At 43.2% G+C, this 14,488-nt stretch overlaps 2 protein-coding genes across 2 annotated transcripts; both read left to right on the top strand.

Annotated features, from left to right (window-relative positions):
* The first annotated feature begins 1,820 nt into the window (after positions 1-1,820).
* Positions 1,821-3,561, top strand: LOC123486340. The gene is made up of 4 exons (XM_045217623.1): positions 1,821-1,863; positions 2,126-2,329; positions 2,477-2,798; positions 3,435-3,561. Exons 1-4 carry the CDS (start codon positions 1,821-1,823, stop codon positions 3,559-3,561), a joined length of 696 nt encoding a protein of 231 aa, XP_045073558.1.
* A 279-nt stretch (positions 3,562-3,840) lies between these two features.
* LOC123486339 (NACHT, LRR and PYD domains-containing protein 3-like) lies at positions 3,841-12,293 on the top strand. The gene is made up of 6 exons (XM_045217622.1): positions 3,841-4,274; positions 4,604-4,736; positions 6,118-6,254; positions 9,586-9,759; positions 10,761-10,807; positions 11,701-12,293. The coding sequence occupies exons 1-6, from the start codon at positions 3,841-3,843 to the stop codon at positions 12,219-12,221; spliced, it is 1,446 nt and encodes a 481-aa protein (XP_045073557.1). The 3' UTR covers positions 12,222-12,293.
* The last annotated feature ends 2,195 nt before the right edge of the window (positions 12,294-14,488 follow it).

The raw sequence follows: 14,488 nt of genomic DNA, 5'->3' as shown, positions 1-14,488 counted from the left end.
TTCTTAATTCTGATTTTTTTTGAATGGGGCATGCTTATTTAAGATGGAGAGGAAAGCACTTTTAAAGAACAACCAGGCATCCTCTACTGACAGAATGAGGTCAATATCCATCCAAGATACCCGGGCCAGGTCAATTAGAAAGGCCTGCTCGCTGAAGTGTTTTAGGGAGCGTTTGACAGTGATGTGGGGTGGTCGTTTGACCGCGGACCCATTACGGACGCAGGCAATGAGGCAGTGATCGCTGCCAAGCAATGTCCGAACTCTGAGGATAGATGGGGGTTCAATCAATTCACATATGGTGTCCAGGGCACAGCTGGGGCTGAGGGGGTCTGTAGCAAGCGGCAACAGTGAGAGACTTAATTCTGGAAAGGTGGATTTTTAGAAGTAGAAGCTCAAACTGTTTGGGCACAGACCTGGAAAGTATGATAGAGCTCTGCAGGCTATCTCTACAGTAGATTGCAACTCCGCCCCCTTTGGCAGTTCTATCTAGATGGAAAATGTTGTAGTTGGAAATGGACATTTCTGAATCTTTGGTGGCCTTCCTAAGCCAGGATTCAGACACTGCTAGAACATCAGGGTTGGCGGAGTGTGCTAACGCAGTGAATAACTCAAACTTAGGGAGGAGGCTTCTTATGTTAACATGCAAGAAACCAAGGCTTTTACGGATACAGAAGTCAACAAATGATAGCGCCTGGGGAGCAGGAGTGATACAGAGGGCTACAGGGCCTGGGTTAGCCTCTACATCACCAGAGGAACAGAGGAGGAATAGAATAAGGATACGGCTAAAGGCTTTAAGAACTGGTCTTCTAGTGCGTTGGGTACAGAGAAAAGGGGCAGATTTCCGGGCGTTGTAGAATAGATTCAGGGCATTATGTACAGACAAGGATATGGAAGGATATGAGTACAGTGGAGGTAAACCTAAGCGTTGGGTAACAATGAAAGAGATAGCATCACTGGAGGCACCGATTGAGCCGGTCTCTATGTATGGGGGGTGGGACAAAGGAGCTGTCTAAGGCAGGTTGAGCTGGGCTGGGGGCTCTACAGTGAAATAGTACAATAAGAAATAACCGGAACAGCAATAGGCAAGGCATATTGACATGGGAGAGAGGCATAAAGCAATCACAGGTGTTATTCGAGAGAGCTAAGACAACAGCTGGTAATGGCGATGAAAGTTTGAGCTGAGGCTAAACAGATCAACAGGATGGGGTACCGTATAAAGGAACAGTCCAGCAGGCATCAGCTGTGCAGCGGAGTGATCATAAGGTCCAGTGAACAGCAATAAGTAGGTTCGGGAGCAGTTCAGTGGCTGCTACGCAACAGGCGTATCATCAACTTCTGAGTTGATATTGTTTAGTAATACCACTGTGGACATGTTTCTACAACCTTCTGAGTTCATATAGTTTAGTAATACCACTGTGGACATGTTTCTACAACCTGAGTTCATATAGTTTAGTAATACCACTGTGGACATGTTTCTACAACCTTCTGAGTTCATATAGTTTAGTAATACCACTGTGGACATGTTTCTACAACCTTCTGAGTTCATATAGTTTAGTAATACCACTGTGGACATGTTTCTACAACCTGAGTTCATATAGTTTAGTAATACCACTGTGGACATGTTTCTACAACCTGAGTTCATATAGTTTAGTAATACCACTGTGGACATGTTTCTACAACCTTCTGAGTTCATATAGTTTAGTAATACCACTGTGGACATGTTTCTACAACCTTCTGAGTTCATATAGTTTAGTAATACCACTGTGGACATGTTTCTACAACCTTCTGAGTTCATATAGTTTAGTAATACCACTGTGGACATGTTATCCATTCCAGAGGCTACTACCACACTCAGAGAGCAGAGTATACTGTTCCCAGCTGTCTGTCTATGAACAGTATTAACATCTACAATCTCTCTCTCTCCTTTATCTCTGTAGTGGAAGGTCTACTCTGTTAGAGGATCAGTATTAACATCTACAATCTCTCTCTCTCCTTTATCTCTGTAGTGGAAGGTCTACTCTGTTAGAGGATCAGTATTAACATCTACAATCTCTCTCTCTCCTTTATCTCTGTAGTGGAAGGTCTACTCTGCCAGAGGATCAGTCCAGGTGTGCAGTGTGTCAGCAGGTGCTGAGGGATCCAGTCTCTATCACCTGTGGACACGGGTTCTGCAGACAGTGCATCACCAGATACTGGGAGAAACCTGCTCCTTCAGGAGACTATGACTGTCCTCAGTGTAGAAAGAGATCCAGAACACGGCCTGTACTACAGCAGCTGAGTCAACCCAATAAAACAAGAGGCTCTGAAAACAGTAAGACCACTTGCACACGTGGGCCAAGTCAATACCTTAATATGATTTACAGTAGTTAACTACAATAATATGAGATAATATAAGTTACTGTAGTTGTGGAAGGCCCACTTTTCATCCTGTCAATGAATATTTCTGATACACATCATTTTTCCTCTTCCCTTGTAGTGGATGACAGCCTGCAGAGAGCTATAGTAAACCATAAAGACAGTCTGAAAAGGAGGTATGAATGTGTGATAGAAGGCATGGAAAAAGCAGGGAACCAAACTCCCCTCAACAGGATTTACACAGAGCTCTACATCACCGAGGGAGAGAGTGAAGGGGTTAACAATGAACATGAGGTGTGGCAGCTAGAGACAGCATCCAGGACACCAACCTCACATGACACAGCAATCCACTGCAATGACATCTTTAAACCCTTACCAGGCCAAGAGAAGCATCAGAACTGTGCTGGCGAAGGGCATCGCTGGCAATCGGAAAAACAGTCTCTGTGCAGAAGTTCATCCTAGACTGGGCTGAAGAGAAGGCGAACCAAGATGTGGATATCATATTTGTGCTTCCTTTCCGGGAGCTGAACTTGATTAAAGATCTCCAGTACAGTCTTCTCAGACTTTTAAATGGCTTCCACACAGAACTAGACATAGGCAATGCAAAGAAACTCACTGCCTGTAAAGCTATGTTCATCTTTGATGGTTTGGATGAAAGCAGACTTCCATTGGATTTCCAGCACAATGAAAAGGTGTCTGATGTCACCCAGACATCGTCTGTCGATGTTCTGCTGACAAACCTCATCAAGGGGAATCTGCTTCCCTCTGCTCTCCTATGGATAACCTCCCGACCAGCAGCAACCAATCAGATCCCCCTAAGTGTGTTGACCAGGTGACAGAGGTACGAGGGTTCAATGACCCACAGAAGGAGAGTACTTCAGGAAGAGATTCAGTGATGAGGACCTGGCCAGCAGAATCATCTCCCACATAAAGACATCAAGGAGCCTCCACATCATGTGCCACATGCCAGTCTTCTGTTGGATTTCTGCAACAGTCCTTGAACACATGTTGAGTACAGACAAGAGGAGAGAGATGCCCCAACTCTGACTGAGATGTCAATACACTTCCTGCTCATTCAGACTCAGCCTGAAGAACCAGAAGTATCATGGAAGAGATGAGATGGATCAACAGGAGCTCATGGAGTCAGATAAGGAAATTCTTCTGAAGCTGGGGAAGCTGGCGTTTGAAAAATCTGGAGAAGGGTAATCTCATGTTCTATGAAGAAGACCTGAAAGAGTGTGGCATTGATGTCAAAGAAGCCTCCAGTGTACTCAGGAGTGTGCACACAAATCTTTAAAGAAGAGTCTGTGTTATTTCAGAGTGTGGTGTACTGCTTTGTTCATCTGAGCATTCAGGAGTTTCTCTCAGCTGTCTACATGTACCATTGTTACACAACCAAGAACATGGATTCACTGAAGCCCTTCCTCAAGAGAAAGTCTAGAGCTGCATCTGAAGCTAACCTTGCATGAGCTGCTGAAGAGTGCCATGGATAAAGCCTTGGAGAGCAAGAACGGACACCTGGACCTCTTTGTCCGCTTCCTTCATGGCATGTCACTGGAGTCCAATCAGAAACTCCTACGAGGTCTGGTGACACAGACAGAAAGCAGTCCAGACAGCATCCAGAGAACAATCCGATCCCTTAAGGTGATGCAGAGGAAGAACATCTCCCCTGAGAGGTGCATCAATCTCTTCCACTGTCTGATAGAGATGAAAGACCATTCAGTACAGGAGGAAATCCAAGCATACTTGAGGTCAGAGAAGAGATCCAAAAACCTCACACATTCTCAGTGTTCAGCACTGGCCTACATGCTACAGATATCAGAGGAGGTTCTGGATGTGTTTGACCCGAAGGTATACAAGACATCAGAGGAGGGTCGTAGGAGACTGCTCCCAGCTGTGAGAGGCTGCAGGAAAGCTCTGTAAGTATTCATGGAAATATCCCACACCAAAATACATTGTAGTTTACAGCATTTTTATTGGCTGACTGGCTCTGTAAGTACTCATGTGACTATCCCTCAGACCAAACTTTACTGTATGTAAGAACAACAACATTTTCATTGGCTGACTAAACTTTCTATCAGCTGAAAAGTCTTAAACAAACTAATACAAACGGATCAGAAAAGTTGTAGCATTGAGACATCTATACACAGTGTTCACATTATTAGTGCAGAGGTAACAGTGTAAGCAGGGAAGCTAAATGTAACATTTTAATACAACCTGTCCCTCATGGTATTTACTCTGTTGACAGACTCACTGACTGTAAACTCACAGACACATCCTGTGAACCGTTGGCCTCAGCTCTCAGATCAAACCACTCACACCTGAGAGAGCTGGACCTGAGTTACACTGCCATGAAGGATTCAGGAGTGAAGCTGCTCTCTGCTGGACTGGGGAATCCCCACTGTAAACTGGAGACTCTGAGGTCAGTATTCCTGTAGTTGGTCAACAAGTGATAACTGTTCACCAGATCCAGATGTGTTTACCAGGCACACGTAGTCCACACCATATGTGTTTGGACAGTGAAGTTTACAGTTTTAAATTTGGCGCTATGCTCCATCATTTTGGATTTGAAATTGTTTCATATTAGGCAACAGTACAAAATGTCACTTTTTATTTGAGGGTATTCATACATACCTGTTTTACTGTTTAGAAATGAAAGCACTTCATGTATGTAGTTCTCCCATTTGAAAAAGTCATAAGTATTTGGACAAATTAATTTAGTCCAATGTTTAGTGTTTTAGTGTTTGGTCTTTGAATATTCTTTGCATGCAGTGATTACATCAAGCTTGTGAATCTACAAACTTTTGAATGCATTTGCAGTTTGTCTTGGTTGTGTTTTGGATGATGTTTTTCCCAATAGAAACTGAATGGTGAATAATGTCCTGTCATTTTGGAGTCACTTCACTTGTATTGTCAGTAAGAATAGAAGATGTTTCTGAACACTTCTACATTCATGTGGATGCTACCATGATTATGAATAATCATGAATGAATCGTGAATGATGATGAATGAGAAAGTTACAGAGGAACAAGGATCATACCCCCTCTGTTATTGGTAATGGTGAGAGGTTAGCATGTTTTGTTGTAGCCTCTGTAACTTTCTCACTCATTATTATTCATGATTCATTCATGAGTTTTATTAATCATGGCATTATTAGGATTAATTGTTTCGAAACATGTTATCTACTCACTTAGACAGAAAATTACTCCAGTCATCATCCACCATTCAGTTACTATCGGGTAAAACATAACCCAAAACACAACCAAAACAAACTGCAAATGCAACCAACGAGTTTGGGACCAAATACTAAACCTTTGACTACATTAATACACTTGAAGTGAATTGGTCAGAATACTTTTGACTTCTTCAAATGAGGGGACTAGATACATAAAGTGCTTTCATTTAACATGTTAGCTTCTCTGTCAAAATAGATATGGTGTGGACTGTATACTCAATACAATCTAAATCTGATACCTCACTGTCTGTCTTTTGACTGATACTGCTTTTTAAACTGCTCTGGTCAGTCTACTCAAATATTTGAACTGTACATGTTTCTATCTAGAATCAATAATCTGATAATTTCTAATAATGATACATTAATTTATGAATAGATATGGCAGGTTTCAGGACACTGATATATCTGAATATGTTGAAAAAATATACTGCCACTATTTTTACTGCCAAAGAATAGCAGTGTGATTTTAATATGATTTGACTCTTTGCAGGCTGTCACGCTGTCTAGTCACAGAGGAAGGCTGTGCTTCTCTGGTCTCAGCTCTGAAGTCAAACCCCTCACACCTGAGAGAGCTGGACCTGAGTAACAATGACCTGAAGGATTCAGGAGTGAAGCTGCTCTCTGCTGGACTGGGGAATCCCCACTGTAAACTGGAGACTCTGAGGTCAGTATTCCTGTAATTGGTCAACAAGTGATAACTGTTCACCAGATCCACATGAGTTTACCAGGCACACAAAGTCCACACCATATGTGTTTGGACAGTGAAGCTTACAGTTTTACATTTGGTGCTATGCTCCAGCATTTTGGATTTGAGATATAATGTTTCATATTAGGCAACAGTAAAGAATGTCACCTTTTATTTGAGGGTATTTTCATACATATCTGTGTTACTGTTTCGAAATGAAAGCACTTTATGTGTCTAGTTCTCCCATTTGTATATGTCGTAAGAATTTGGACATATTCACTTATATTGTATTAAAGTAGTCATAAGTTTAGTATTTGGTCCCATATTCCTTACCCACAGTGATTACATCAAGCTTGTGAATCTACAAACTTTTGAATGCATTTGCAGTTTGTCTTGGTTGTGTTTTGGATGATGTTTTTCCTAATAGAAACTGAATGGTTAATAATGTCCTGTCATTTTGGAGTCACTTCACTTGTATTGTCAGTAAGAATAGAAGATGTTTCTGAACACTTCTACATTCATGTGGATGCTACCATGATTATGAATAATCATGAATGAATCGTGAATGATGATGAATGAGAAAGTTACAGAGGAACAAGGATCATACCCCCTCTGTTATTGGTAATGGTGAGAGGTTAGGCATGTTTTGTTGTAGCCTCTGTAACTTTCTCCACTCATTATTATTCATGATTCATTCACTGATTTTCTTAATCATGGCATCATAAGGATTCATTTAGTGTCTTTAGAAACATTTACATTTTAGTCATTTTAGCAGACGCTCTTATCCAGAGCGACTTACAGTTAGTGAGTGCATACATTATTTTTATTTTATTTTTTTCATACTGGCCCCCCGTGTAAATCGAACCCACATCCCTACGCGTGCAAAAGCGCATGCTCTATCAACCAAACTACATCCCTGCCGGCCATTCCCTCCCCTACCCTGGACGACGCTGGGTCAATTGTGCGCCGCCCAATGGGTCTCCCGGTCGCGGCCGGCTACGACAGAGCCTGGATTCGAACCAGGATCTCTAGTGGCACAGCTACAGAAACCTGTATTCTACTCACTTAGACAGAAAATTACTCCAGTCATCATCCACCATTCAGTTACTATCGGGCAAAACATAACCCAAAACAAACTGCAAATACAACCAACGAGTTTACAACCAAATACTCAACTTTTTGACTACGTTAATACACTATTAGTCAAATGGTCAGAAAATTACGTTTGACCCAGTCAAATGGGGACTAGTAACATAAAGTGCTTTCATTTCTAAACGGTGAAACAGATATGTATTAAAATACCCTCAAATAAAAGGTGACCATTATATACTGTCACCTCATATGGCACATTTGATCTCAAATCCAAAATGCTGGAGTATAGAGCCACATTTAAAATGTTAGCTTCACTGTCAAAATAGATATGGTGTGGACTGTATACTCAATACAATCTAAATCTGATACCTCACTGTCTGTCTTTTTGACTGATACTGCTTTTTAAACTGCTCTGGTCAGTCTACTCAAATATTTGTTCTATACATTTTTCTATCTACATGCAATACTTTGATAATTTGTCATTTCTAATAATGAAACATTCATTTATGAATAGATATGGCAGGTTTCAGGACACTGATATATCTGAATATGTTGAAAAAAATATACTGCCACTATTTTGACCACCAAAGAATAGCAGTTTGGTTTTAATATGATTTGACTCTTTGCAGGCTGTCACGCTGTCTAGTCACAGAGGAAGGCTGTGCTTCTCTGGTCTCAGCTCTGAAGTCAAACCCCTCACATCTTAGAGAGCTGGATCTGAGTAACAATGACCTGAAGGATTCAGGAGTGAAGCTGCTCTCTGCTGGACTCGGGAATCCCCACTGTAAACTGGAGACTCTGAGGTCAGTATTCCTGTAGTTGGTCAACAAGTGATAACTGTTCACCAGATCCACATGTGTTTACCAGGCACACATAGTCCACACCATATGTGTTTGGACAGTGAAGCTTACAGTTATACATTTGGTGCTATGCTCCAGCATTTAGGATTTGAAATTGTTTCATATTAGGCAACAGTACAGAATGTCACTTTTTATTTGAGGGTATTCATACATACCTGTTTTACTGTTTAGAAATGAAAGCACTTTATGTATGTAGTTCTCTAGTTCTACTATTTGAAAAAGTCATAAGTATTTGGACAAATTAATTTAGTCCAATGTTTAGTGTTTTAGTGTTTGGTCTTTGAATATTCTTTGCCTGCAGTGATTACATCAAGCTTGGAATCTACAAACTTTTTGAATGCATTTGCAGTTTATCTTGGTTGTGTTTTGGATGATGTTTTTTCCCAATAGAAACTGAATGGTGAATAATGTCCTGTCATTTTGGATCACTTCACTTGTATTGTCAGTAAGAATAGAAGATGTTTCTGAACACTTCTACATTCATGTGGATGCTACCATGATTATGAATAATCATGAATGAATCGTGAATGATGATGAATGAGAAAGTTACAGAGGAACAAGGATCATTCCCCCTCTGTTATTGGTAATGGTGAGAGGTTAGCATGTTTTGTTGTAGCCTCTGTAACTTTCTCACTCATTATTATTAATGATTCATTCATGATTTTTATTAATCAAGGCATCATCAGGATTAATTTAGTAGTGTTTAGAAACATGTTATCTACTCACTTAGACAGAAAATTACTCCAGTCATCATCCACCATTCAGTTACTATTGGGCAAAACATAACCCAAAACACAACCAAAACAAACTGCAAATGCAACCAACGAGTTTGGGACCAAATACTAAACTTTTGACTACTTTAATACACTATAAGTGAATTGGTCAGAATACTTATGACTTCTTCAAATAGGGGGACTAGATACATAAAGTGCTTTCATTTCTAAACGGTGAAACAGATATGTATTAAAATACCCTCAAATAAAAGGTGACATTATATACTGTCACCTCATATGAAACATTTAATCTCAAATCCAAAATGCTGAAGTATAGAGCCACATTTAAAATGTTAGCTTCACTGTCAAAATAGATATGGTGTGGACTGAATACTCAATACAATCTAAATCTGATACCTCACTGTCTGTCTTTTGACTGATACTGCTTTTTAAACTGCTCTGGTCAGTCTACTCAAATATTTGTACTATACATTTTTCTCTCTACACACAATATTATTATTTTTTCTAATAATAATATATATATGGCAGGTTTCAGGACACTGGCATGAATGAAAAAATATACTGCCACTATTTTCACCACCAAAGAATTGCAGTGTGGTTTTAATATGATTTGACTCTTTGCAGGCTGTCAGGCTGTCTAGTCACAGAGGAAGGCTGTGCTTCTCTGGTCTCAGCTCTGAAGTCAAACCCCTCACACCTGAGAGAGCTGGACCTGAGCTACAATCACCCAGGAGACTCAGGAGTCAGACTGCTCTCTGCTGGACTGGAGGATCCACACTGCAGACTGGAGAAACTCAAGTATGTAGAGGGTTTATGTCAATGTTCATATCAGACATGTTGGAGTTATCAGGCTAGTTAAGACAAACATTCTGACCACCAATTGGACTAAGTTATATAAAGACTGTGTGTGTGTGTGTGTGTGTGTGTGTGTGTGTGTGTGTGTGTGTGTGTGTGTGTGTGTGTGTGTGTGTGTGTGTGTGTGTGTGTGTGTGTGTGTGTGTGTGTCCAGTGTCTGTGTGTGTCTGTGTGTGTGTCCAGTGTGTGTGTGTGTGTCCAGTCTGTGTGTGTTTGTCCTGTGTGTGTTTGTCCTGTGTGTGTCCAGTATGTGTGTGTGTGTGTGTGTGTGTTTGTCCAGTGTGTGTGTGTGTGTGTGTGTGTGTCCAGTGTGTGTGTGTGTGTGTGCACGTGTATCAGTACACACACTGGACACACACACACACACTGGACACATACAAACAAAGGACGCGCACACACACACACACACTGGACAAACACACACACTGGACACACACACACACTCACACTGGACACACACGCACACACTCACACTGGACACACACACACACTAGACACACACACACACACACACACACACACTAGACATACACACACACACATTGGACACACACACACAATGGACACACACACACACAGGACACACACACACACACACACACTGGACACACACACACTTGACACACACTGGACACACACGCACACACATTTGACACACACACACTGGACACTGGACACTCACACAACCTGGACACACACACACACACACACAATGGACACACACAAACACAAAAACACACTGGACACACACACAAACACACACACACTGGACACATACACACACACACACACTGGACACACACACACACAAACTTGGACAAATGTATATACTTACTGTTTGTGTGTGTGTGTGTGTGTGTGTGTGTGTGTGTGTGTGTGAGTGTGTGTGTGTGAGTTCAGGTGTATCCCTCAATGACTGTCTGTTCTTCTGCTTACCGCTACAGTGTGGAACATAGTGGAGAGAACAGAATGAAACCTGGACTTAGAAAATGTGAGTGTTGACTGCTGTGAAGAATATGACTAAGAATAAGTCTTAATTCAAGTGAAGTCAGAGTCAAAGACCACCATCATTACTTACTTGGTCATATTAAATATCAGATGTAGTTCTACAGAAGCACAAATCAGGGACACCAAAGTTTACAAAGAGTTGCTTTGACAATGTGTGTGTCTGTGTGTGTGTGTGTGGCGTGATCGTGTTACTTTAGAAATGTGTTCATGCATGCATGAAGGTTCAGGGTGTGTGTGTCCAGGGTGTTTTTGTGTGTGTGTTCAGGATGTGTGTGTTTGTGTGTGTGTGTGTGTGTTCAGGATGTGTGTGTGTTTGTGTGTGTGTGTTCAGGATGTGTGTGTGTTTGTGTGTGTGTGTTCAGGATGTGCGTGTTTGTGTGTGTGTGTGTGTGTGTGTGTGTGTGTGTGTGTGTTCAGGATGTGTGTGTGTTTGTGTGTGTGTGTTCAGGATGTGTGTGTGTGTGTGTGTTCAGGATGTGTGTGTGTTTGTGTGTGTGTGTGTTCAGGATGTGTGTGTGTTGTGTGTGTGTGTGTTCAGGATGTGTGTGTGTGTGTGTGTGTCAGGATGTGTGTGTGTGTGTGTGTGTGTGTGTGTGTGTGTGTGTGTGTGTGTGTGTGTGTGTGTGTGTGTGTGTGTGTGTGTGTGTGTGTGTGTGTGTGTGTGTGTGTTCAGGATGTGTGTGTTTGTGTGTGTGTGTGTGTGTGTGTGTGTGTGTGTGTGTGTGTGTGTGTGTGTGTGTGTGTGTGTGTGTGTGTGTGTGTGTGTGTGTGTGTGTGTGTGTGTGTGTGTTCAGGTGTGTGGTGTGTGTTCAGGCTGTGTGTGTGTGTGTGGTGATGATGATGATTTCTAATATTGTGTCTGGTTTCATCCATCAGATGTCTGTGATCTCACACTGGACCTAAACACAGTAAACAGACGCCTCTCTCTGTCTGAGGAGAACAGAAAGGTGACATGGAGGACAGAGGTGCAGCCGTATCCTGATCACCCAGAGAGATTTGAGGTCTGGAGACAGGTGCTGTGTAGAGAGGGTCTGACTGGGCGCTGTTACTGGGAGGTAGAGTGGAGTGGGAGTGGGGTTGGTATAGGAGTGGCATATAAAGGAATCAGCAGGAGAGGAAGGGTTAATGACTGTAGGATTGGATACAATGACAAGTCCTGGAGTCTGATCTGCTCTGACAACAGTTACTCTGCCTGGCACAATAAGAAGTCCACTACCATAGACGTCCCCTCCTCCAGATCCCACAGAGTTGGAGTGTATCTGGACTGGCCAGCCGGCACTCTGTCCTTCTACAGAGTCTCCTCTGACACACTGACCCACCTGAACACATTCCACTCCACATTCACTGAGCCCCTCTATCCAGGGTTTTGGGTTTGGGACTCGGTGTCCCTATGTTAAATACACACTGGACACACACACACTGGACACACACACACACACTGACACACTGGACACACACACACACTGGACACACACACACACTGGACACACACACACACACACACTGGACACACACACACACATACTGAACACACACACTGACACACACTGGACACACAAACACACTTGATACACACAAACTGTACACACACACACACACAAACACACACACACACACACACTGAACAAACACACTGAACACACACACACCGGACAAACACACACTGGACACACACACACACACACACACACACACACAGGACACACATTCATTGATCACACACACTGTACACACATACACACAATAGACACACACACACACACACACACACACACACACACCTGGACACACACACACACTGGACACACACACACACACACACACTGAACAAACACACTGGACACACACACACACACACACACACACACACACACACACACACACACACACAGGACACACATACATTGATCACACAGACACTGGACACACACTGGACAAACACACCCACACACTGGACACTGGACATAAACAAACTCTGGACACACACACACACTGGACACATACACACACACTGAACACACACACACACTGGACACACACACACTGGACACACACACACTGGACACACACACACAGAGGACACACACACACTGGACACACACACACACACACTGGACAAACACACACACACACACACACAGGACACACACACACTGGACACACACACACACACTGGACACACACACTCACACACACTGGACACACACACACACACACAGGAAACACACACAGGACACACACACACACTGGACACACACACGCAGGATACACACACACAATGGACACACACACACACACACACTCACACACACTGGACACACACATACTGGACACACACACACACACACACACACTGGACACACAAACTGGACACACACACACATACGCTGGACACACACACACACACACACTCACACTGGACCCACACACATACACACTGGACACACACAAACTGGACACACACACACCTGACACACACACACACAGGACACACACACACACACACACTCACACACACTGGACACACACACACACACACACTGGACACACACACTCACACACACTGGACACACACACAGACACTGGACACACACACATACACACTTACACACACACTCACACACACTGGACACACACACACACACTGGACACACACAAACTGGACACACACAAACACACACACACAGTGGACGCACGCACTGGACACACACACATACGCTGGAAACACACACACACTGGACACACACACACACACACTCACACTGGACACACACACATATACACAGGACACACACACCTGACACACACACACAAAGGACACACACACTGGACACACACACACACTGGACACACACACACACTGGACACACACACACACACTGGACACACACACACATACACACTGGACACACAAACCTGACACACACACACACACACACACAGGACACACACACTGGACACACACACACACACTGGACACACACACACTCGACACACACACACTGGACACACACACACTGGACACACACACACACACACACACACTGAACACACACACACACACACACACACACTGGACACACACACTGGATACACAAACACAATGGACACACACACACTGATCACACACACACACTAAACACACACACGCTGAACACACACACACACACACACACACACACACACTGGACACACACACACCCTGGACACACAGACACACACACTGGACAAACACACACACACTGGACACACACACACACACTGGACATACACACACACACTGGACACACACACACATACTGGACACACACACACACATTAGACACACACACTGGACAAACACACACACACACACACACACAATGGTCACACACACACACTGGACAAACACACACACACACACACTGGACACCACACACTTGACACACACACACACACACAATGGACACACACACACTGGACACACTCACACTATACACACACACACACTGGCCACACACACACACACACTAGACACACACACACTGGACACACACACACTGAACATGCACACACACACACTGGACACATTTCATGTGTAGGATTTTGATGAAAGGAAATCCCATATAGCCTACTGGACAGGACTTTGCTATGGCATCTTCTGTTTGGGTGTCTCAGGTCAGGT

This window comes from Coregonus clupeaformis, unplaced genomic scaffold (assembly GCF_020615455.1).
Source record: "Coregonus clupeaformis isolate EN_2021a unplaced genomic scaffold, ASM2061545v1 scaf1152, whole genome shotgun sequence".
In the NCBI taxonomy this organism is placed as follows: Eukaryota; Metazoa; Chordata; class Actinopteri; order Salmoniformes; family Salmonidae; genus Coregonus; species Coregonus clupeaformis.
Note: the sequence above shows the minus strand (reverse complement) of the source record. Positions and strands in the feature narration are given on the sequence as shown.

Coding starts and splice junctions, on each gene's coding strand:
- LOC123486339 (XM_045217622.1), top strand. CDS start 3,841: ATGGATAAAGCCTTGGAGAGCAAGAACGGACACCTGGACCTCTTTGTC. Junction 6,255..9,585: donor TGTAAACTGGAGACTCTGAG/GTCAGTATTCCT, acceptor GACTCTTTGCAG/GCTGTCAGGCTGTCTAGTCA. Junction 10,808..11,700: donor GAAACCTGGACTTAGAAAAT/GTGAGTGTTGAC, acceptor TTCATCCATCAG/ATGTCTGTGATCTCACACTG.
- LOC123486340 (XM_045217623.1), top strand. CDS start 1,821: ATGTTATCCATTCCAGAGGCTACTACCACACTCAGAGAGCAGA. Junction 2,330..2,476: donor CAGTAAGACCACTTGCACAC/GTGGGCCAAGTC, acceptor CTTCCCTTGTAG/TGGATGACAGCCTGCAGAGA. Junction 2,799..3,434: donor CAATCGGAAAAACAGTCTCT/GTGCAGAAGTTC, acceptor CTGCTCATTCAG/ACTCAGCCTGAAGAACCAGA.